This window comes from Hippocampus comes, unplaced genomic scaffold (genome assembly GCF_001891065.2).
Source record: "Hippocampus comes isolate QL1 unplaced genomic scaffold, H_comes_QL1_v1.1 scaffold195, whole genome shotgun sequence".
Classification (NCBI taxonomy): domain Eukaryota; kingdom Metazoa; phylum Chordata; class Actinopteri; order Syngnathiformes; family Syngnathidae; genus Hippocampus; species Hippocampus comes.
Genome location: NW_017806076.1, coordinates 57,645 through 82,677, shown reverse-complemented (window position 1 = coordinate 82,677; position 25,033 = coordinate 57,645). Strand labels below are relative to the sequence as shown.

General features: G+C 42.2%; 1 protein-coding gene and 1 long non-coding RNA gene across 2 annotated transcripts in view; both read left to right on the top strand.

Moving 5' to 3' along the window:
- Positions 1-13,660: 13,660 nt before the first annotated feature.
- Positions 13,661-25,033, top strand: part of tmem161b (transmembrane protein 161B) — a 16,789-nt gene continuing 5,416 nt past the window's right edge. Inside the window, exons 1-12 of the mRNA XM_019894633.1 lie at positions 13,661-13,914; positions 16,323-16,426; positions 16,958-17,038; positions 18,250-18,347; positions 18,483-18,639; positions 21,028-21,179; positions 21,280-21,340; positions 21,421-21,561; positions 21,786-21,899; positions 22,498-22,672; positions 23,581-23,677; positions 24,158-24,965. Of these exons, the coding sequence (XP_019750192.1) occupies positions 13,912-13,914; positions 16,323-16,426; positions 16,958-17,038; positions 18,250-18,347; positions 18,483-18,639; positions 21,028-21,179; positions 21,280-21,340; positions 21,421-21,561; positions 21,786-21,899; positions 22,498-22,672; positions 23,581-23,677; positions 24,158-24,435 (1,461 nt within the window). The 5' untranslated portion in view covers positions 13,661-13,911 and the 3' untranslated portion in view covers positions 24,436-24,965. The remainder of the gene's footprint in view (positions 13,915-16,322; positions 16,427-16,957; positions 17,039-18,249; positions 18,348-18,482; positions 18,640-21,027; positions 21,180-21,279; positions 21,341-21,420; positions 21,562-21,785; positions 21,900-22,497; positions 22,673-23,580; positions 23,678-24,157; positions 24,966-25,033) is intronic.
- Positions 18,646-20,231, top strand: LOC109530721 (uncharacterized). Its single transcript, XR_002171058.1, has 2 exons — positions 18,646-18,733; positions 19,758-20,231. It is a non-coding gene; the product is annotated as an uncharacterized LOC109530721 (long non-coding RNA).

The window sequence follows — 25,033 nt, the reverse complement described above, 5'->3', positions numbered from 1 at the left end:
ACTATCATTCGCCCTCCTTCTTTGCCCCATCTTCATTTCCTTTCGCGACATCACTCCTCCCTTCTTTTCAAACCGCGTCCCCTCTCCGCCTCACCCCTTCTTTCTCTCCCTCACTTGTCTTGCTCTCCCTCTCAGATGTCACATCAGACGCTCTTGTCTTCCGCTTGCCCTGTCATCACATTTTTCACACAGCCTCATCCCTTAATTGGGCCTGGATCATCATATCATGTAGAATACCTAATGGCAAGCAAGGGATGAAGGATGGCCTCCACCTAGAGCCCCCCCCCCCCCGCTCCCGCCCGCATACACTCAGACACTCACATGCAGGCATGATCACACAAACAAGCTCGTCGGTGGCCGAATGGCGCCGCCTGTGCTCATTTTTACACCTTCTGTTTACACCACAGATGTCAGTGGCGTGACAGGTGAGATGGAGTGTGTGTGTGTGTGTTCCCTTTTCCCGCAGTGTCCAATGATGTTTGGCGGCTTGTGTGATGAGACAAAGGATGCCCCCGAGCCAGCAGTCACATCTACAGCTAACAGGCACAAACACACACACACACACACACACACACACACACACACACACACACACACACACACACACACACACACACACACACACAACACACACACATACAAAAGAAGAAGAATCCGGCAAAGGGGTCCGGAGGGTTTCCAAGTAGCTCAAATAAAGTCACCCCCCCCAAAAAAGCCACAAAAATAAATTTTTGTATCCGATTCCTGTTGATCATTTTAAAATAGTGCCAAGCATTTCCTATCATTTGCTTTCAGGCATTTTACAAAGCGTGCAGATATGCTGCACACTTAACCTCCATTTGCAATTTCGATTAGAACTGGATGAGGGAACCAAACAATCCAAATGATATATGATATAATCATTGTATATATCATATCACATGGTGATACAAAACATTTCTGCCTACATTTTATATATAGGTCATTTTATAACCTGATAACGATATGTATATCGGGAAATAGTCTTTTTCCTTGAAATTAATGGCAACTTTTACAATTAAATGGATGTGAGATAAATGAAATAGATGAGATGCAAATACACATGAGTTGAGTACATTGCGGCGTAGGACCTTATTTTCAAGCGGGTGAAATTTGCTACTTCATTCATATTCCACAAACACAATGTTCATCCAAATACTTTGCTGCAACTAGTGGGGCTATGCATCAAACAACAATTTTTACTTACCTTTAATGCTCTCATGGTGTGAGATGTCACCCAGTCCGCAAACAATTCGTTTAACACGAATTGTCACTCATTTAGCGCGTCATTCCCGCACTCCACTCCCCAATGACAAATTGTGTTACACTCAATTCAAACTTTACACGGACCCGACAGTTGGATTAAGGCTGGGCTGATGGCGCACGCCTGAAAAATTATGCGCAAGGGTGATGTCATAGTAAAACGACCATCTCAGGCTTTGAGCGAACAACCATATCCCACTCCCCGAAATATCGCTAGAGATTGAGTGTTTATATGATACGGGACCTGGAACCATGTTGTAAAAGATCAGAACTAAAATGCACTTCTTGCATGTGACATCATCACTCATTTATGACATCCATAAGCGAAACATCAGCCGAGCAAATAAGTGATATGAATCAAACTAACTCAAGTGTGAGTCCCATCCCGAGGATTTGGCCTCTTAATCAGTCATGTCCGAGTTATGTGGGTCCCTTGTCCACCGTGAACTATGTACGGTATTCCGCATCCCCATACACTTGATGTGAGAAGTTGTGAAATGAATGCCATCGTGAAAGGCCGTTCCAAGTTCTGCTTGTTGAATCTGGATAACGAAAAGATTTGTGTTGGAAGTGTGGATATTATCGTGCTTGCAAGTGTGAATGTGCATGTGTTTGCCTTGGTGCGCAGCGGCGAGTGATTGATTTCCAAGCGCTGAATGTTGACTGAGAGTTTCGCCATCCCAGGAGGGACGACACCTCGCTGCCTTCCCCATCTCACTGTCCACACTCCCACCTCTGCCCTCTCTCATTGCCAGCCTCCATCCACTTTCAATATCAGGCGTTCCCCTCCCTGCTATCTGCCCCCCCCCCCCCGCTGCCTTTTTTTTCCCCAATGACAAATTGTGTTACACTCAATTCAAACTTTACACGGACCCGACAGTTGGATTAAGGCTGGGCTGATGGCGCACGCCTGAAAAATTATGCGCAAGGGTGATGTCATAGTAAAACGACCATCTCAGGCTTTGAGCGAACAACCATATCCCACTCCCCGAAATATCGCTAGAGATTGAGTGTTTATATGATACGGGACCTGGAACCATGTTGTAAAAGATCAGAACTAAAATGCACTTCTTGCATGTGACATCATCACTCATTTATGACATCCATAAGCGAAACATCAGCCGAGCAAATAAGTGATATGAATCAAACTAACTCAAGTGTGAGTCCCATCCCGAGGATTTGGCCTCTTAATCAGTCATGTCCGAGTTATGTGGGTCCCTTGTCCACCGTGAACTATGTACGGTATTCCGCATCCCCATACACTTGATGTGAGAAGTTGTGAAATGAATGCCATCGTGAAAGGCCGTTCCAAGTTCTGCTTGTTGAATCTGGATAACGAAAAGATTTGTGTTGGAAGTGTGGATATTATCGTGCTTGCAAGTGTGAATGTGCATGTGTTTGCCTTGGTGCGCAGCGGCGAGTGATTGATTTCCAAGCGCTGAATGTTGACTGAGAGTTTCGCCATCCCAGGAGGGACGACACCTCGCTGCCTTCCCCATCTCACTGTCCACACTCCCACCTCTGCCCTCTCTCATTGCCAGCCTCCATCCACTTTCAATATCAGGCGTTCCCCTCCCTGCTATCTGCCCCCCCCCCCCGATGGCTTTATTGATAGGGAACATTGATATCTATTGCTAGCTGAAATGAGCAGCTGTCTTGCCGCTAGTGGCTGGACATTCCTTATACGAGTCAATAAAAGACAGTCATGCTTGGTAATTTACCGAGGGGGGAACTCACAGCTGCTGTGGCCTATATCACTGAGATCGTGATATATATCGTGTCAAACATGTCTATATACGGAGTGGAGGAAGCGGGAGTGATGTGGAATGGACGGGTGTTGTGGAACATCATAGCATTTCAATTTTGATTAAATAGAATCACTTTGGTTCCCCGCTCTCCAATCTGTACAGTCAGCAATCACTTGCCTATGCTATATGTGTATTTGCACATATATGCAATGGCACAGGAGTTGGCGTGGAGATAAAGAGGGCATGCACAGCTACAAATGGATCAATTTGTGCTCCATCTACGGTTGGATGATATTTCTGAAGGCACTTTGGAAAGTAGCCAAAGGGGATCGCAGTCTCCTATAGGGCACTCACAGAAATTTTTGCAATGTATACAGTGCGGACAGAGATGGGCAACTTTAATGCTGGGGGGAATAGGGCAAGGAAGGGGGAGGGGGCATAATTTTTCATCAGTGCGACTCGAGGGCCACAGAAGACCATGGATGGACTTCTAACCAGATGTATGACAGAAATACAATTTTCAATATGGACAAAATTTGTGCATACGTGCAAAATGCATGCTATTAATATATTTCATTTTTTGCACTATATTTTTCGATACATGTAAAATTGATCCACTATCCAAATTCAACAACAAAGGGTTTGAAGCAAAAAACAAAGTTTCAAGTGCAGAGGGCTCGCGTTGCTGAAAGCAAATTAACTTTGGTGCAAGACCAAATTTTGTATATTTTTCCACAAAAACCAACTCACTAAAATGTTTATATTCTTGAGATGCGATGTTTGCCCTGCATATCATTTCAAATCTGCAAACAAATGATGAGGCCTACTCATGTTGTAGTGTAGGGCAGTATAAGACCCATGTCAGCGCAACTAAGTCATTTCTGCCATCTAGTGGCGAATAGTGATATTATAACTTAAAACTACAGTCGACGTACATTCGCAGTTGGGTAACTACAAATTTGCGTCAAGAGTTTTTTTTTTGTTTTTTTCCATATATATACCGTATATATACCGTGTGTGTGTGTGTGTGTGTGTGTGTGTGTGTGTGTGTGTGTGTGTGTGTGTGTGTGTGGTTTTTTTTTAATGCTGTTTGTATTTTTTCCCTATGTACCTCCCTCTTTTCATGTCAATTGTACACTGAATGTTGATCAGCATTTTTTGAAGAATCGTGAAGAGTTGGCACTGGTATTTTTTGGCGATGGTCCACATCATTCGCATTCAGCCATGCCGTGTCACTCTCTGCGGTGACCCCATATGGGATACGCCGAAAGTTTTCTGTTTGGTGATTGGCCTTGGTTCATTAAAGGTTGGGGAACAGTGGTATACATTTCAGCACAACGGCCACAAAACCTGATTTTTATTACGAACGTCGACTCGACTTGCCGTGTTTTTAATATTGAAATTAGACCGGTGGGCGGATGACAATTTCCGACAATGAAAGAAAGTCTGATCTCGACGAAAACGCCCACGAGAGTCGCGTTAGACTACGCCGAACGACAGTCAGGCAGTTCAGCTGTGCAAACTTGACATTTGGATGGTTGAAGTGCATCATCAACCTGCTGCTCGTCATGACGACTGAGGGGAACAAAACAGGGGCAATGTTCCCCCGTGCTCCACCATTAGTGATGTCGTGTCAGCCACTCCCGAGGCCCTGGCTTTGTTTTCCCATCATGGCCTCGCTGCCGCCTGCTTGGTTTAAACAAGCTGTATTCTTCTTCTGCCTTTCAATTATACCATGCCCCGCAGCAGCTCACTGCCTGACACCACATCAGCCAGGATTGGAGCTGAGAGAGTGGGAGGAGTGATTGAATTTGGTGTTTGACGTAGGGGTGTGGTTCTCTTCCTGCGTATTGGCATTGTCAATGGTCGCTTTTAACCCCTCACGATATTCGCTGTGTGTTAAAGGAATTCTTTGGAATGTCAAATCGAGACGTCTGAAGGAAGAGTTTCAGGAAATTAATCCGAGCAGAAACACAATTCCATGCCCCGCGATACAATCAAGTACAAACGGTACATTGTTACTGTACATTTTTGACGTGTCGGTACTTTCCCTGAGTATTTATTATTCTGATGAAATTTTACTTTTACACCTTTTGAAAATAGCTATCTGTTGACTTTCCCTTGTTGTACGACAACTGTTTGATCTTGCCGGTCGGGATTCAAGAGCCTATTTGTCTAGTGGACTTTATTACTCTGCAACAGGGTTATAATGATCGTTAGTTTTCATTTTGGTTTGACTTTTTTTTTTTTTTTTTTTTTTAAATTAAGATAGTTTTAATAAATTTTGGGAGTGGATTTGTTACTTTGTTTTATTAGTTTTAGTGTAGGTTTCAGGTTTTTTTTTTCCTGTGTTCAATGCAAAGTACTCATAAAAACAAGGTCAGCAAGAGATAAATACAGTTCAAGTAAACCCTGAAAGCTCGTGTATCAAATTCATTGACACGATACAATCTTGATAGTTAATTGGAGTTAGTTTTATTAAACATAAAATGTAGTTTCAGTTCATCATTTTTTCATAAGCCTTTTATTTGGATTTTTTTTAACAAATTTCTTTCAACTTTAGTTGCAGTTATTTGGTTAGTTTTTATTCACTACAAAAACCTTGATCTGCAATGACTTTTACAGCTTGAAGTCAACGAATTACCAATCACAAGGCCGAATTTACAGAGGCTAGTCAAGTGGTCGGCTACAGAAAGCTGCCATCGCCGATGAAAGATATTCTGAGGAAGATAATGTTCTGCGCAGCAGGAATATGTCGGTCCAACAAGGTGACTTCATATTCATACGTCTGTGTGCGATCGAGAGTATCAAGAATCTGCTGGCTCCCACTGTTCAGGTTGCGGATGAGAATAACCACGTGCCGCTAGCTTTTGGCGAGTCTGATCCCCGTTAGGAACGTCCTAAAAGAATCGTGCCAGCAGGACTACGGCCATCACTTGAAAGTGGCTCTTTATCTTTGCTCAGTTCATTTCGTAGGAAGTGGATGTTGGTCTTGGTGGTGCACAACAGTGGGAAGGAAATTCAGAACTCCTAAATCATCCAGCCATCCATTCTCGATAGCGCTTGGACTGAGTGGGGTCCCAAGTGACCCAGAGCCGACCTTAGCCGACCTTGAGAGAAGGGTGGCATACACATTTGGACTGGTTATCAGCCAATCGCAGGGCACATTTACAAAACTGACTGAACAGTGGCCCAGACGTCACAACCGTGAGGCAGATGTGCTAATTAGTTTAAATTTGCTTCACTTGGTTGCGAAAAACTATCGTCAGCCATTGTCTGTGTATCTCCACAATTCCTTCGTCCCAGACACGGGTCAAGTTGTCATTTTGAGATCATGCACACAGGAACCTTGGAACCACGAAAGCAGAGCGTCTAGACAAGGCCCCTCATTCCTGACCCCTGTTAGCCCCCTGACTCCCAAGGGCCTTATAATACCTTTGTTTGCATGTTGATCAATTCTGTTTCCTGTCATTGTAGTCGGACGGCAAACATGGGAACCTCCAAACTTGGATTCGACTTGGACTACAAATTCTCAAGTGACTCAAGTGGGTGAAATGACGATAAGCCATTTTACAAACATTACTGAAGTGAATAGAGCAGCGTGATTGGTTGAGCCCACCCCCACCATGCCAAAGTAAGAAAAAAAATATCTTAGAAATATCACATATTCATATGGTCGGGACATTTTTTAAAAAATATATCATCATATTTAACCAGATAAATCTTATTCTTTCAATGTTTTAATGCTGGTTAGCCACGTGTGGAAGTGTCTTTGTTGCGGGTGATTAATGTGTGGAGTTGACTTTGGGCCCTCCGTTCCCACACATTGACTTCATGTCTGCATTGATGTTTTTTTTTTTCATCTGGTGATTTGGGCACGAATTATCGTCTAGTCACACGGCATAAATTAACAGGCACACTCAGACGAAGTATACAAGAGCAGTCAATGGCTATCTTAAGGCTGGATGTTATGCTAATTAGCTTGTGTTGACACACAACATCTGTGTGTGTTTTTTTTTTTTTTACATGCAGAGGACAGAGAAGATTTTTCTAAAGAGTTAGCCATTTAAAAAACTGATCTCCTCCACTGTTTTCTCATTTCGATAATACATTCAATGCAGCTTATGTATCCTATTTAAAAAATAAATAAATAACTTTTCTGGTCTGGCCGCCTTGATATGAGGTTAGGTTGTAGCTAGCCCCTTCACCACCACGAGTTTGAACCCCTGTTAGACATTGTCTGTTCGCGTCAGACGGTGTCTCATTTCATCGTGTGTAAATATGTGCCGCCATGCTTCAACAATGATGGCGGTGTAGTGCAGCTGCCCGTCTCGTCTCGCTCAATGAAGGGGGGCCTTTTTTTTTTTCCGGAACGCGAAGGCGAATAGCCGCTGAGAGACGGAGAAATACTATATTAAATTACCCTGATTAACAATTTAGCCACGATCAGGCGAGCCATGTGTGTGTGGGGGGGGGGGGTGCCCGTGAAGAGGCCCGCAGACCATTATCCCCACAGCGCCAAGGTCGAAAGGTGTCCCAAGTTCACAGGCTCGGGCCCTTTGTTATGTTAATTGACGTGCCCAAATCAGCTGCCTGCTCCGTGGCCAGACACAAGCGCTTGCCTGAGAACTTTCAGCCAGTCGCCATTCCTCTGTTCATCTTTGCACCCCCACCCCATACACAAACAATCCCCCTTGACACATTCCATGCACAAGCCAGCTTTTTTTTTTTCTATGCACAAAAAGGGTAGGGCACGTGGGCGTTGGAACTGGTTGTTCTTTTCAGACCTGCAGCTACAGCTATTTGTTTGAAATATACACTGTCGTCCAAAAATGTGCGAATATTATGCATATCATCTTGAATTGATATTATCAATAGAGTGTTAGATATTGATATTATTAATATGCTTTTTATTGACTTAGTATAATTAGTAAATGTCAGTGAAATGTAATTGTGGCACTATTAGTAATTTCAGTGAAAAAAAAAATCATGGCAAATAAAGGGAACTTCTTTCAATATCTTTGCAAGACACTAAAAAGGGGCTGAGGGGTTGCTGGGCCAATTTTTCCTTCAAGACATGCGGCTACATGTTGTGTGAAATATAAGATCTCCTCATGCCAAAAAAGAACTTCATAATAATATGTTGTGCATATTACAAAATTGCAATTACATGAATAATATTAAAACTGAAATAATATTACAATGTAAAACATGACATTTAAAGCCACTGATGGTGTAGTGGTTCACTCGCCCGACTCCCACGTCCCTCTCAGTGACAGTTGCAATGTGATTGCGAACGGTCGCCTGCCTCCAGCCAGTGATTGACTGGCTAGCCCGCCTTTCACCAAATGTCAGCTGGGATAGGCACCAATTCCCCGCAACCCGCAACAGGATATGCGGAATACAAAACAGAGGATGTCACTGTCATTGTACTAGCCAAACTGTACAGCAAAACACAATTTTGGAAAATCAACACGCGGAATGTTGCCGCGTCTCGAGGGAGGGACGATCAATACACTTTAACGGGTGTGTTGATAAGACATGTACCAGAGGTCAAGGGTCAAATTCTGGTCAAACACCCTTGACCAGAGGTCAAAGTATTTAACTTGAGTGTGCCTTTGGTTTATTGTCTCCAGCAATATTGACGACATTTTAAGACAGATAAATAAAATATCAGCGCAGCATGTCATCAAAACAAAAAAAAAAGACAAAATGCTATAAAAATGTGAATTGAAAAACATTTTATTCAGTTTTCCGCTGTTGTCTATAGTGCATTTGAAGTATTCGTGCACATGAAGGCATACATACACATATGACATTACCATCGACTGATGTAACACAGCTCTGCCACTTTAGAATTAACACACATACACTTAAAAATATTTAAAAATATATATACAGCAAATCTATATAGTAATAACAATAACATGCAATATAATTATCTACCCTTGTCTGGATGATACACTGTGGATAGCCATGTCGTTCCTGAGTTGTTGGCGTCAACGAGTAACTTCTCTTGTCTCATTCACTTCCGCCAAGGACAAAAGAAAAATTCCCATCATATGCAAATGAGAACCTGAGAAACTTCATTTGACTCTCCGAAAAGCAAGAAAAAAAAAAAAAATCACACGCTACGATAGTCACACATGGCAACGGATGCTCCATGTTAACACAGCAAAGTCAGTCACATCCCTGATTTTTTTTTTTTTTTTTAGTCTGCAGTCACCAAAGCGTCTTCACACTCACGCCGCCACAAGAGAAAATAAGGACGCTTCTAATTCTGCCAGCATAATTGCCTGATTATAATGAGCTTCTCTCTCTCTCTCTTTCTCTCTCTCCCTCTGCTTAGCTCGGCCTTTATTTCTCTGTGCACGCGCTCTCACGTAGACTCGCACACACACGCTGTCCCTTTTGCAATATAAATCAGTCTTGATATGAATAGGGAAAATATGCATTCATATATCATGACGTGGGTCTTTGTTGGATAAAACGCGGCGTGTACAATAAATCGTCTATACATTAAAATGACTACGCTGACATGGAAATGAATGCTCAAACTAATCTTTTGATATTGTGGCTTTGCCAACATAACACTGACAAATGGGAAGCTAATGCAATGTCAGCCGCGTGCGTCGAGCATCCGACTGTACATGTTGGATCGTAAGAAAAAAATAAAGGCAAATGTTTCCGTATGTAAGAATGATATATTGGAGTACGCGTGGGATAAAATACTCTGTGTGAATAAAAGGCTGAGATATTACAACGAGGTTGTGTTTGTTGCTAAATGCGAATAACACACCAGAAAATAATTCAAGGTGTCATTTAAGGAGAATTTAGCAAAACATTTTATTCTGATTATTTTTTTCTCTGCGCTTGTCACATGAATATTATAACAAGCAAGTGCAAATCACATGTCTCCTTTTTTTTTTTTTTTTTTTTTTTACATTGTGGAAAATCATTTTATTTTCATCATGAAAACTAAAATTATTTCGAAATTTCCGTAAATGACTATGTAAAAATTCAACACTAACTATATACCGTGGCTATAAAAAGTCTACATACTGCTGTTCAAATGACAGTTTTTGCGATATTATTTAAAATAAAAATCACTTAAAAAAAAAGATAATTAGAAAACTTTTGCCACCATTAAATTCATCCTGTACAGGTCAATTGAAAAATAAATGAAACGTTCTCGAGAGGGGAAGTCAAACCACACACCTGTGAGAATGTGGTTGCACAAGTGTGCACACCCTCATATAATTGGTGATGTGGCTGTGTTCAGAATTAACCAATCACATTCAAACTCAGTGTCAGAGGGAGTCAACTCACACATGCAACCATTTAAAGTGCCTCGGATTAACTCCAAATAAAGTTCAGCTGTTCTAGTAGGCTATTCCTGACATTTGTTTTGTTTTTTTCTTGCAGAAGCCTTTGGAGGTTTTGTGCTAACACTGACCGCTATTTGAAATTATTCCGAATTTCTTCCACCTTGTCTAAAGCCGCAGTTTCATTTAGAAAAAAAAAACAGGCCAAAAGCATGATGCTGCCACCATGAGTGTAGGTATGGTGTTATTTTGGTGATAAACAGTGTTATGTTTGTGGCAAAAATACCTTTTGGGATTATGGCCCCAAAAATTGAACCTTGGTTTCATCAGATTATAACAAAACCTCCCAGACACACGTTACACCCCCCCCCAAAAAAAAGGCAGTTGAACAGGGGTGTGTAGACTTTTTATATCCACTTTACATGACTTTTTATATCCACTTTACATGAGCTAGCAGGCCTGAAGTGTAACACAAAGTTATAGTAGTTGTCATTCTACCTGCAGTGGCTTTGACTTTGGCTGCAGCGCCGTCGTCGCGTTCCACCAGGATTTGTTCTTCCGTCGCCCTAAAGCTGTCTAAACCCAAATGGAGGCTAAATGAGCAGACCCACTCATGAATGCGCTTGTTAATTACACTCCCTGATGGGAAACCCACTGAGGGAGAAGCCTAAACACAGTCGTGTGTGCGAGCGGAAACAAGGGCAGAAAAAAAAAAGCCCCGCAACACAGTATATGTTTAGGATTCAAATATAAAAGTATTGTGGCTGTAGTTTCGAGTGGATCAAAGTAGTGACCATAATACAAACTCTTCTGCGCAACAATGACGCGGTACAGTTATACATTGATTCCAGACTACAAACCTAATAATAGACGTATTGTAAAATTCATTCCTATTTGGCAATATTAAGAAAATATAAGATATCTACAGAATCAAAACTTTAAATATTATGATCTGACTATATGAGAATTTATGACAAATTAAACTAGACTGAATTAGATTCCTGAGGACGTTTATGTGATGAATGTGTCTGGTGAGTATATGGATATGTAATTTATTATATAATCGGTTTTCTTTTCCTCATGCCACACTGCAAAAATTGCTCCGAATGTGCTCGAAGACGACATACTGAATTTGATTGAATGAGAGAAATGCATCGACTTCATTTTATAATTAATGGGACAGAAAATGAATTGCTGTGAATTCCTTCTCGCAGTGAAAATTCATGCGATTTTATTTCCTGTCATCCGCAGGCCTGTTTTAAATGCCACAATTCCCAATTCGAGCAAAAAGCTACTCTGCCTTCTATAAAAGGGCCGTGTGCTACAAATAAATTATTCAGTGGTATTTGCATTTGCATTGTAATTTGCATTCGCGTACAGTAGATTACACAGACTGGAGAAGGAGGCGGCGCACCAAAGAGAATTACATTCACTACCATTTTCAGTCCTGCTTGCTGAGGAGTCGACTTTTTGTTCTATTTTCTTCCTGCGCTTGGAGCGAGTACACTGTTGAGATCAGTGACACACATTTCAAACTGCTGTTTGATTAATAAAAGAAGGAAACCACGTATAATGCTCCCCCACAAAAAAAAAAAAAAAAAGGGCCTCGCCATAAAAAATGAATGATGACATTCAACAGCGAATCTATTTGATTGACTGGGCTTAGATTTTCACTGTAATATTCTCAACATCTTTATTTATATTGTAAGACGAGTGAGCCAAAAGCAGCAGCAGTCACCGAGGAGTTGTCATATGGATTAAACACTCTGAAGGAGTATGGAACTCTCAGAGATACTCTGAAGATTCTGGCTATTATGTTTCATCTAAAAATAACAAGACTGACTAAAAAGACGAGAGGAAGAAAAGCACACAGACTCCAGAGAGTCACATTCAAACAGTTAACAGTGATGGTGCCGAGTGTGATATGGAAGACGAGCAGCAGTACAGTAGGAAGACAACTCACTTTAATTATACATAATAAGGAAATCGGCAGACGCAGGAGGTCCTGGATGGAATAACTAAAAACTCGAATAAAGACACGTCTCTGTCTCTTCAGGGGACATTTAGTTTCTGAAATAGAAACGTTGATGTGTTTTTATGACAAGCAATTTCAAAAGCATTAACAGCACACATGGTGGGTTTTGTGCAGTAGATTGAGATTAATTGGAAGGTGGATTGTGACTGAATGGTTTTGCAGTACTGTACAGGACATTCTTATTATATTGTATATATTTTTTTATGAAGTGAGAAACAATTGCATATAGTGAATAGCAGTGACGCAGATGGAGGGCTTTCAAAGCGTTGTGTGCTGTTTTAAACATGAACAAAAGCAGTGACCTACATCGTTTGCGAGTGTACGTTTTTTTTCCAGTCAGATGTCTGCTTCTATGTGACAACGAGAGGCTTAAGACTCAAGATTGTGGGCCGATGACTAAATAGAAAACCCACCCAGGAAGGCACCAAACCTCAGAACCGTGAGGCAAACTTGCCAACCAGTAGACCACCACTCTTCGAAGAGTGGATATCATGTTCTAAATGACTATATTCAGATCCAAGATTCGATGATGAATCCGAAGTATTCTCAAACTTACCCAAAATATGCAAAATATTAAAACATTATTACGTACATAATGTTGTATGCATTGTGTTGTTCCACAATTCTCTGAGTATTTGGGTGCCTCTGTGACTGTATGTTGAAGGAAAACATGAAAGACTTAAGCCACAGCTGAATCAAGGCACTGTACATAAAAACAAATCTGGCTTTAAACATTATACCAAAATAAACAAATAAATACATAAAGGAAACATTCCTTTTAAATAAAATATAAAAACTCATCTGTAAAGGCAAATACTGAAACCCCTTTGATTTACCATAAATATCATCTAAAATATTTTCCATCAATATATTCAAAAATATTTTTTATCAAGTGAAAAACACATTTGGGTTGAAGTCACATTTTTAACTAAAGTAGTCAATAATATTTACACGTTTTAGAGAATGGATAGCTGTATTAAAACAACACCTCAATATATACATTTGATAGGACATGCTTGTCAATAAAGCAAAAAAAAAAAAAAAATCTGTGCTTTTCCGGTCCTCGCGGTCCTGAAATCCAACACGGCTCTCTAATTTAAGCCTGATTAAAATTTTACATTGCGGTGCCTTCTTGAGTTTTATTTTGATAAAGACACTCAATAGTAATATTTTTCTTTAAATATAAGATCTTTAAAAATATAATACACAAACCAAAAGATAACTCAAAGCCAATTTTCTCACGGTGAATATGCAGGCATATCCTCCGTCACCTGTTTACCGGAGTTTCACCGTGACCTCTACCGCTGTTGAAAATACTTGGTGGCGGAGCTGCAATCATTTGGTTTGATTTTGACAATGTAAACCGCTCTGGTGTACGCGGTGACAATTTGACTGAAAACAAATAATTCATTTTGTATCATAACGTCGCAAGAAGGGCTTATGTGCTCCTCGCCGTGTCATCTCCGCCTCGGAGTGCTGTGTGTTGTCGGCGTTGAGCCTGTTTCAGCTGCACTGCATCAACATGGTAAGTATGTGACAGCGAGCTCGACGTGCTGTGCTGTTCACTATTTTTTTCAATTTTATTGTTTTTGCATTGTTTGATTGTGTCATCGGACGCATTTCTTCTGGCTGCCTTGAATATTGATCCCATTCAATCCATTTGAAGCAGTGCTCTTGGTTTAGCTTCTTGCTTAGCTTACCGGTTGCTAACTCTTGAGGTGCACCTGATCTCGTTTCATGATTTTACTGCATTGAATAAACATTGTCGACATTTTAAATGACCCTGACGTGCTTTGGTTTTGCTGTAAATTCCTTCCCGGTGTTTCCTGTTGGAGGGTTATGATTTTGTCCAAATCAAGGTGCTTGTATTGGCCACAAGATGTTAGCTGATCTGTGTGCGCTTTATGGCAGCTGAGGTGTCTGCATATACCTGAATCAGCTTATTTGACCCCTGGATGCCCTTCGAGTGACTAGTGTTGAATTGTGTGTTATGACTTTTTATGTAAGTTAATAAATGGGTCATACAGCAGTTAACCTAAATTACGTATCAATAACAAAATACTCTCGAACCATCCATCCATCAATTTTCCGATCCTCTTATCCTCACAAAGTTCGCGGTGCGGGTGCTGGAGCACATCCCAGCCGTCTTCGGGCAGTAGGTGGGGGGGACACCCTGAACCGGTTGCCAGCCAATCGCAGGGCACACACAGACGAACAACCATCCGCGCTCACACTCTCACCTCGAGACAATTTGGAGTGTTCAATCAGGCTGCCATGCATGTTTTTGGAATGTGGGAGGAACACCCGGAGAAAACCCACGCAGGCCCGGGGAGAACATGCAAACTCCACACAGGAAGGCCGGAGCCGGGATCGAACCCACAACCTCTGCACTGGGAGGTCGACGCGCTAACCACTGGGCAACCGGGCCGCTCTGACTCTAGAACCTTTATAGGCAAATTAAATGTCACCTCTTCGATCCTTTTTTGTTTATTTCAAGTTCATTTTAAAGTGTCAGTACTTTTTGCACAGCTTGCTGTTAGCTGTACTGTAATAAGGATCTGATAGGCCTGTCTTACAACAGGTCTGATCCATGAATTTACAGTATCAATACATTTCTGAGTCTCTGGTCTCTGTGTCAGGTTACCAAAGGCTCCATAGTTGTATGTAATACAATGACAATAAAGGCGATTCTGATTCTGATTCTGTTAAGTTCATTTAGGCATCCAACAAAAGTTCAAAATAGTTTACCTTGTTTGGAGGCATCACTGGCTACTAAGCATTTTCCATAATGTTCCCTTTTAAATTGTTTGCCCATTTTACAATGACAGAATGGCTTTAACACATATGCAATAAAAAAAAAAAAATGGTTCAGTAAGGTTCCGAGCTCAGCTTCAGGGGCAGAAACCCCTCTGCCTGCCCCCCACGGATTTCAATTGGTTGTCTGATGGAGGGGGGTCAAGCAGTACGGGCAAGATAAGAGAAACAGTGCTCGCTCCATTTCCCCCGAGGTGCGAGATCCTTGCAGGTTTCCTATGACGAGAGTTAAGCAGCACCCACCTCAGCAACTTGAGGTGGGGTGCGCTTTTTTTGACCCATATAGCACACACTGGGATGGTGTCAGGTGGGGGGGTCTTGAGCCACGGACATTATGTTTGGCCACCAGTCACCTCTGAGCAAAGATAATTGCCACGTTATTGGCACTCTCTCCTCTCTGGGTGACTTGAGGAAGTATTGACATGTGGTTCTGGAGCTTAGACCAGCTGAAATGTGCACCAGCCCCCGTGACCAATTTCAAATGTAGGTCTTGTCTGCCGCTCCGGCCTGTCAGTCACATCCTGTGAACACTTCTGTCTTGCCTTGGCTAACATGGATTTAATCCCCGTTGAAGCAAAACGTGTTCATTTTGATGTGGGATTGTATGTAGCATGTCTAACCATGATGAACTCAGGTGATGTGTATTCTTTAAAGGTTTGAATCCCCTTTCCTTTCTTGTGTGCAAAGCGATTCGCTCTAATTTCTGAAGACCTGAGCCAATTTGCCGAGCTTCCGAACAGCCGACGCGTTCCAGCTCAGCTTGATGGCGATGATTGAGCTCTTAAGTACAAAGTGAATATTGATCCAGGTGTGCGAGCTTGATATTGAGCTGCTGGTGTTGCGTTAATCTTTTTGTATCTACAGTCGCCGTGCCGGCTTTTCATTCTCTAACGCGACGTTATTGCAGATTCAATGGAAATATAATCGTCAGACCGTATACTTTCCTACCACGGGGAAAACAAATCGTGTTTTGAGTTCCATCAAGGCTGTGGTGCTGAATCTTTTGTCAATAGATTTTGTAGTAGTGTAATATGCTGCTACGCTACCGAAATCTTGAAGCACTTGAAATGAAATTTTGTTTTCCTTTAAATGCCACTTAAATCGTTCTGTTTTCTACAGGGTGTGATCGGTGTGCAGCTGGTGGTTACCATGGTAATGGCCAGTGTGATACAAAAAATCATACCTCATTATTCCTTCGCACGATGGCTACTTTGCAGTGGCAGGTAATTCACGCTGTCACACAGATTTGTTTGTTTGTTTGTTTTCAGTTCAATGCCTTTTCTTGAATTCTAAAAAGTTTGGAGATTAAAAATAGAGATGACAGTGAGGAAAACATTGGATAGAAGAATGACAAAAAATAATAATGCTGCATAATATACAATAAAAGGTGATCTCCCCTAATTGGCACCACAAATGCTTTTGATTTTATTTGTAAACAACATTTTTAAACACATTTAATAGTTCATTTTCTCTTTGCGGAACCATGAATACGTTTTCTGATTAAAAAGAAGGTTTTACACTGGTTTCCTCATTCACTTTTATATAATTAAAAAAAAAAAAAAGCTGCGGCTGCCGTATGTCTGTGTTCTAGAAACGGGGTTCTAAATTACATGTCCCAGTTGTTTTCCAAATGATGCGTTTACATGACAGCCCACATCATATGATCAACTGTTTTCGCCATCAAATCTACTCACCAAAAATCATTGCATGGCTAAGTGTATCGTCCTTATTTTTATTGCTCTTGTTTTTGCTAGTCTGCGGTGGTATCAGCACCCTACGGAAGATGAGTTGAGGAACCTTGCTGGGAAACAGAAGGGCCAGAAGAGGAAAGACAGGTATGTGTGCATACGGCAAACAGCTGTCGCGGTCGAAAGATGCTATCCAGTGGAAACTACACGACAGTGATGTGATGTCCATCTTAAGTAGACATCTCCATTCAATGAGGTGATCGAGGAGCGGTGCCTCATATGTCCAAAACATTTCTACCTCCTCCCGCCATCGCGAATCTGGCGATGCGAGATGACAAAATGAGACTCAAACTTAGTAACTATAGAATGTGTTGACTTTTCTTGAAGTGACACTTGTGGCCAGAAGTTGACCTTAATCATGTCATTGCCATATTTTTTGTGGCTTTTCACCGATAAGATACAGTACAGAAGTAGGGGAGAGCATTTTGTGCTGAGTTACTTTGTCTTGTCTTAACTCGTTTTCGTCTCGGATTTTGTGCGACCTTTAAACCAAATTTGATATTGCTCATCTGCCAACCTTGCACATTTTGAGGATCCACCGTAGTCCATTTGAAACAAACTTGGTCCTCACACTTCACCACGGACAACCCCGAATTCAAAAACATTCGCCAAAGACAACTTTGTCTTCGGTGGGTGAGTGTTGAAGCATACGTTGAACATATGAATTTAGTGCATTTTCCTGCATGCTTTATTTCTCTTCATAGGAATTTAAATTGCAGTCAGTAGTGGAAGTTAATCCTCAAAGGGCGGAGGGGGGCTTGGTTTTAGAGTAAGTCCTTTTCTCTGACCCGGTATGAGGCAGGTTGGTGTTCTGCGGCTCCACATGTTCAATAATCCCCCAAAAGAAAAAGATGGACCACTGTCTTCTTACCAGCTCATGCCATGCAACTCAGTTTCCATTGTTGGATCACTGACTCCTGCAGTGGGATGAAGCTGAGCCCCCCGCCCCCCTCCTTTTTTTTTTTTTCCTGTCAGGTGCCTCGGAGACACAAATGTGTCTCGGGCATGTTTTGGCTCGGGACTCTTACAGTGACATTGTCCTGTGAATGTTGCGCACACACTGAGCTGAACAAACACAGGCCAGAGCCGAGGAGGCCCATCAGATAGTTCCTCATGCTCAAAGAGTCGTTCTCTTTTACCTGCTGTGAGTGACTTAGTTCTGCCTAAAGACCGCCATTGAACAGACAGAATAAGTACTCTCTTTCCATGCTCGCGGTTTTTCATGGCTGACCAATGAAAAAAATTCAGTTGAATGTAGAATTCTCTTTGACTCCTTTTTATGTTGCTCTTTACACCAGGAAGTACAACGGTCACATCGAAAACAAGCCGCTAACGGTACCCAAGGACATCGATCTTCAACTCGAAACAAAATACATCACTGAAGTCGACACATTAGGTACAAACATATTTTCTACAGCTTTGTTTGGGGGAGCGGGGTTGTGCCAACATTCTCAATCCAATGTTGGTTGTGCCTTCTAAATATAGATTTAATTTGGAAACAAAACCCATTCCCTTTTTTCTGTGCCCTTAGCATTGCACTACTTCCCAGAGTTCCAGTGGCTGGTTGATTTCACGGTAGCGGCGACTGTGGTCTATCTAATAACGGAGCTCTACTACAGTGTTGCTCAACCCTCAGGAGAGATGAACATCAGTGTGGTCTGGTCCATGCTCGTGCTCGCCTTTGTCGTGTATCCTTCAATCGGTCCTCGCATGATGTCACGCCAACCGTTCTCTCGACCGACAACGCCGCATGCTGTGTTAGAATCACACAAATGCTGCGCTGTGAGTCATATGGAAACCAGAGACCATTTGAAAAGATCTGCTTTTGTGTCCGCCCCTGGCTTTCCAAATGACACCAGAAGGTCGTTTTTAAAAGCAGCTTCGACAAAACCCTCTCGTTGCCTCACAGACTATGAGCAGCTATAAAAAGAGAAGACTGTCATGACGGTCCTATGACAGCACTGAACAATAACCTTTCATATCAGATGTAAGTTGTCCCTGCCAGAGCGACAAGAAAAATATTTTCTTTCCTCAAATGGTGGCCCTTTGACGAACAGACAGTCTCAACTCAATTAGTCATCGGGTGTCATCCACTTGAAGTAACACACCTCTCCGAAAATAAATGCCTTGCATTTCAATTAAAAAGCTATTTATTTTTCTCATGTAAATTCAGGTGCTTGGCTCAGTAAAGGTCGGGAAACACTTGCTTAGTATCTAAAAACAAATATTACCAAAAGGCTTAACCTTCGACAGCCAGGCTGGCTACGCTGACCAAATGCGGGCGTCGGTTTTGTGTTGACTGCATAAATAGTGTGATGTCGACAGCAATGCGAAGGCATGAAATGCGGCAACAAAGACAAGCGCAGATTTCTAAACAAGAAAACTCAAACGGCTTCGGCTCCTCTCTCCTTCATAACCCGCAGCAAAGGCAGATCTGTCATTACTGCGATGACAGCTTAAAGATGTTGTGCTTTAGAAGAACGGAACCGCTTCAGCAAACGGACACAATGTGTACTTCCTTATTTAATCATTTGAAACTTAAAACTCTCCTATGTTAAGTTCCCACAGTTTAGTGGTTTCTTTGTCCGTAAGGTAGACCAAATCATTTCAGCTAGATTGTGTAGATCCAAGCAGCGGCGGCAGCAGCAGCAGCTGCCGAAGCTCTAAAATGACGCGGCGATCTCCTACCAGGCTTGACTGCCGGCACCTTTATGGTCCAAGGCTCCCTGCTATTTTGCTACGCTAAATGATGGCCTAATAATATGCATTATCCGTGCCACCAACCACAGGAATCAATCTTTTCCAGTGCTCCTGGTCAACCTCGGCTCGCCGCGGTCAGATGGTGTGTCATTTCCCCGGCTACGTCAAAGATTGGAGACCTAAATTTCCCAGCGCAGCCCCTGACAGGGAATAGACCAAGGAGCGAATGACATGGGACTATGAATACGAGGAAGCGTGTTTCTTCAATATATGTGCTAATGGAGCACTTGATTTTCAGTTTTCCCATTTCATTTGCGATGACAATGTTTAAGACTATCTGGAGCAGTAGCCAGCAATTCTTTGTTAGTCTCCACGTAACTGCTGAGAGTTTTGCAAGATCACTTTGGTCTCTGAACTCTGTCGATGCGCTCACCGTCGGATTGCCCCTGCAAAAAGAATCATTGGAGCTTTGTCAAAAATGTTGCTTTGCACCGATTAGAATGTTGTGTTTTGATGACGTTGCAGGAGCTTCAAATAAAGGTCCACACGCACTTGTTCCAATGCGAGGTTTTTGTCATGTTAAAAAAAAAAATGCAACCAAGGTAAAAAAAAAAAAAAAAAGGAACTTTTTACATCATTACCGAGACCATTAGACTGTACAAATCAATTGAGGAAGAAAAAAAAAAAATAATAAATTTGGAACGTTTTACATCATTACAGAGACCACTAGACTGTACAAATCAATTGAGGAAAAATTAATGAGTCTTACAGGCAAAATCAGTTAAGCAAGCATCATGGCTGAGAAGTCATGGTTTATCATACCATCCACAGTCATGGTTTCATGAAATAAAATCTACCCCCATAGCAGATGTGCTCAATACATTCATAATCAAAGCAATGACAAACCAAAGTAAAAAGCAACATTTAGTATTGAGGAGAATGAAGAGATTTTTGTGTCATTGCGGTTTTCAGATATGATTTGAATGAGTGAGCCATCAATCACGTGTTGCAAAATGGTATCAGCCGTCGGCGACAATTGAACACTCTGATTGATCGTTAGCTAGCCAATCAGTGCATGAGAGCGACAAGGGTAAATAAAGTGGCGTTGTCTCGTAAATTATAAATTAAGCTCAGCAAAACATTGCCTGCAACGCCTGAGCAAGCACTCAAAACGACTTCTCACTTACGGAGGGGGGTTGCGAGCGTGCGAATGTACACGCATGCGCGCTTACAACCACCCCTCAATCACATGTATCATGCCGTGACTCTATGTGGTCAGAAGAGGAAAATAAGACCGGAAGAAAATGTGGAAAATACTTCAAAATGTTCCATTGGAGACCCTTTTCCTTGACTGTGCGCCCCCCCCCCCCCTTCAGTAAGATTCTCTTCTCTCTGACGACTCACTATTTTAAGCTGGAGGAAGGAGGCGAGCGCTCCCTCTGCATAACGTTCGGCTTCTTCTTCTTTGTCAAAGCCATGGCCATTCTCATCGTAACTGAGAACTACCTGGAATTCGGGCTGGAAACTGGTGAATGTTGCTCCGCTCGTTGCAGTCCTCAATCCTCACTTGGTTTATCTGAACTGTTTTTTTTTTTTTTTTTTTTTTTTTTTGTTGTCTGCGTTGAAAGGTTTTGCCAACTTCTCTGATAGCGCGCTGCAGTTCCTGGAACACCAGGGCTTGGAGTCGCAGTAAGTTTCGTTTCGGTCAAGTTTGTTCCCTTTGGAAAGTCGTCTCGACTCACCAGTATCTGTTTTTCTCTCCTTGACAGGGGTCCCATTTCAAAACTTACCTTCAAGTTAATCCTCGCCTTCCTCTGCGCCCTGATTGGAGCCTTTTTAACCTTCCCGGGTCTGCGATTGGCCCAGATGCATCTCGACGCCCTCAATGTGACCACAGCCAAATTTACACAGTGAGGCACAATATTTCTTTGTTTACGTTTTACTTTGTTCGATTTTTGTATGGCTTATTGGAATTTGATGCACCAAAAAAAAAAATCCTCCATATACAGTAAATCATCTTTTTTTCTGACAAATGACCTCACGCTTATTCTATAAATGTCCATTTTTCCTCTTTTTAATGTATATTCCGTGCACATATTAACTGGCAATCTCATGTCTCCGCCGTTCTCTGAAGAACTTTGCTTCATATCAATTTCCTGTCCCCGCTCATCATGGTCCTGCTGTGGGTGAAGCCCATTACCAAGGACTACATAATGAACCCCACCCTGGGAAAGGACAGCTTGCCTTTGTGAGTTTATCCGTCAACATATCTCTCAAATGTGACAGTGAGTTTCCTTGTCGCCCTTTCATGAACCGATTTTTGTTGACCATATTTTAGGCTAGTAAACATATCCCCCATACATGAAATCCTGCATGCCCCTTGCAGGTAGTCGGGCACCTTTTGCTGCTATAACCTCTTCCGCTCACCTGGAAAGATATTCGACTAGATTTTGAAATGTCTGTACGAATGTTTGTCCATTTATCCAGAAGAACATTATTCCACACAAAACTCACCCAACCACGTCTTTAGGGCCATTGAGTTCATGCTGAAAAATAACAAGGGGCACAGAATTGTCCACATTATTTTCATGAATAACTCATATGAGCAGAAATTCTGTCATTGAACGACAGTTGTCTCAAGACTTCTGTCCATGTAGTTTGGATGACTCAACAGTTCCTCCCGGGGCGCAAAATGCTCTTTTCTCCCCGTTGCTGCAACTTTATTTCCCCTGCGGCACGCAGTCCAAATGATGGAGTGATGTAGCGGTAACAAAAAAAAGCTGCCATCCGTCTCGTCCTGATGTGACTCAGCGCACCGTCTCCACGTCTCCGTGTCTCCGTGTCAGGATGGCTGAGCAGACGTACGACACCCTGCGGTTATGGACCATCATACTGATGTGTGCGCTGCGGCTGGCGATGATGAGGCATCATTTGCAGGCCTACCTCAACCTGGCGCAGAAGGCGGTGGAGCAGATGAAGAAGGAGGCGGGGCGAATAAGTACCGTCGACCTGCAGAAGATGGTGATTGACATCCTTTGCGTCATCATGCTTCTTATTTATTCTCAAAAGCCTCGGGTTACTTTGCCTGCTCTGATGACTCAAAAAAAAACAACCCAAAAAACAAACAAACAAAAAAAAAAACAGCGCTTACCAATGATGGAAAGCTTTAGATCTTTTTAAAACGGTGGTCTTCTTGAAACGGGAACAGGCACGTGCCTAGTCCCAGTGGCATCCCATTGGCTGTGCAGCGGTGCAAATGAGGCATTGTGACGACAGTGCCAGATAAAAAGCAAATATCCGATACTTTGAAGCCACAATTATTGCTGTCAGGAGAAAAGGATCAATCAAAATGAAACCAAATAATAAGCAATTATCTATGATAAATGATAGGTCAAAGTGACTTCATTCGTATCTTATCTGTACTTTCTAACACGAGCTACTGTTCTGGTCTTTTCTAGTGTGTGCCCAGAAAACATTTTGAGTTAGACAGAATTGTCTGCTAAATTATGTGATTTACTTCAATATATGGAAATGTATGTATTTATTTATTTTTTTACAGACGCCTGTTTCTGCCAGTTAAAGAAATAAAAGTGGCTTTACTGTTGCGGTTTATGTATTATTTTTTTTTACACCATTGAGGAAAAAAACTCAAAGGGGGGGCAAACCCGAAAACTTTTTTTTTTTTACTATTTTTTTAAAATACTTTTCCTGTTTTTTTGTTTGTATTTTTTTTTTTTTTTTTTTTACTTTTGCTATTTTTTTTCCACAGGGGGAAAACACATTTAAATATACCAGGGAAAAAAGTAAAAAAATGTTTTGTTTTTTTTTAACTGGTGGCAATGGGCTTTCTTAACCTGATCTACGTTCTCATTTTAAAAATGGCTGATTGCTGACTGCACTCTCCGCCCCACCCACCTTTTGTCTTCCAGGTTGCACGTGTTTTTTACTACTTGTGTGTAATCGCACTACAGTATGTGGCACCGCTGGTGATGCTGCTGCATACGACTTTGCTGCTAAAAACCTTGGGTGAGTCTTCGCGATGACTGTCCTGATCACTCGGCAGACATCTGCGCATTTGAATCCAGCCAACTCCACGGAAAAACATCCAAAGTGTTGGTGCTTAGAACAGAAAAGCAATTTCCAACTCATCCCGAAAACAGACACGCCTGTTTGTTCTTTTTGAGATTATTTGATGGCGTGATAAAAGAAAACGTAAGAATACATTCCGTGGAAACGCTGACAGGTGCCACAGCTGAGTTGAAATGGCAAACAAGTGTGGAATATCCAAAATGTGCCGCTGCTTAACATGATAGAACAAGCACAGGAAGAAAAACAATTCCCTTATAACCACGTTCGTGTGAAATTTATATTGTCATGCACACAAGTAGAAAGCATCCTCAATTTACCTTCACATCAAAACAATATTCCGCATTGAAAGACATGTAAATGCCCTAATCTGTTCCGGGCGAGCCCCCATTGATGTAACGCGAGTCTTCTTGATGCCAGGTGGCCACTCGTGGGGTTTCCGTGTTGAAGAAGAGCTGCCTTGCACGCATCAGATGGACTCTGTGCCGGGGGTAGCGCCAATAGCGCCCCCGGTGGTGGAGGCGGGAGCGCGGGCTTCCGCCGCCCAACTCTCCGTCGCCCTGGGGGGCCTGAAGACCGTCTTCAGTCCTCTACTTTTCCGGGGGCTCTTCTCTTTCTTCGCGTGGTGGATCGCCGCCTGCCTCTTCTCCACCTCCCTCTTTGGCCTCTTCTACCATCAGTATCTCATGGCGGCATAAAGCAAGGCCCCACCACCTCGCCGCACTGACTCACCATATCATCGGAACTATCGGTTCGACTCCCAGTGCTTCCTCCGCAGATGAAAACTCTGCGTCTTTGCATTTCTCCCTTTTTTTTTTTTTTTTTTTTTTTTTTAATTCACGTCACAAGATTTCATACATGAGCTAACAATCACAAACATGACTGACATCGTAACAGTGGAGGTGTCCTTTTATTTGGTCAAGACTTGACTTATCTCATGCTGGACACAGTTACGCAAACTCATCAGTTTTTAATCAATTTTTTTGTGGGGGGGGGGGTTGTCCGCAGTTATACACAGGAAACTATTACTGAATTTGGAGGTTTATGGAGGTTGACTTGCTGGGTCTGCGCACCGAAATAGTCACGGAGACAAGCTGCCCTGCTTGGGTAACTGTCAGTGCTGACGGGCTAAAAGTGTTTCAAAGAGTCTTAAAGCGATGGAGCAAGAGGGAGGAGCCAATCAAAGAGGGTTTGCGGTTGGTTTTTTTTTGTGTGTGTGTGTGTGTGTGTGTGTGTGTGTGTGTGTGTGTGTGTGTGTGTGTGTGTGTGTGTGTGTGTGTGTGGAGGAAACAACCA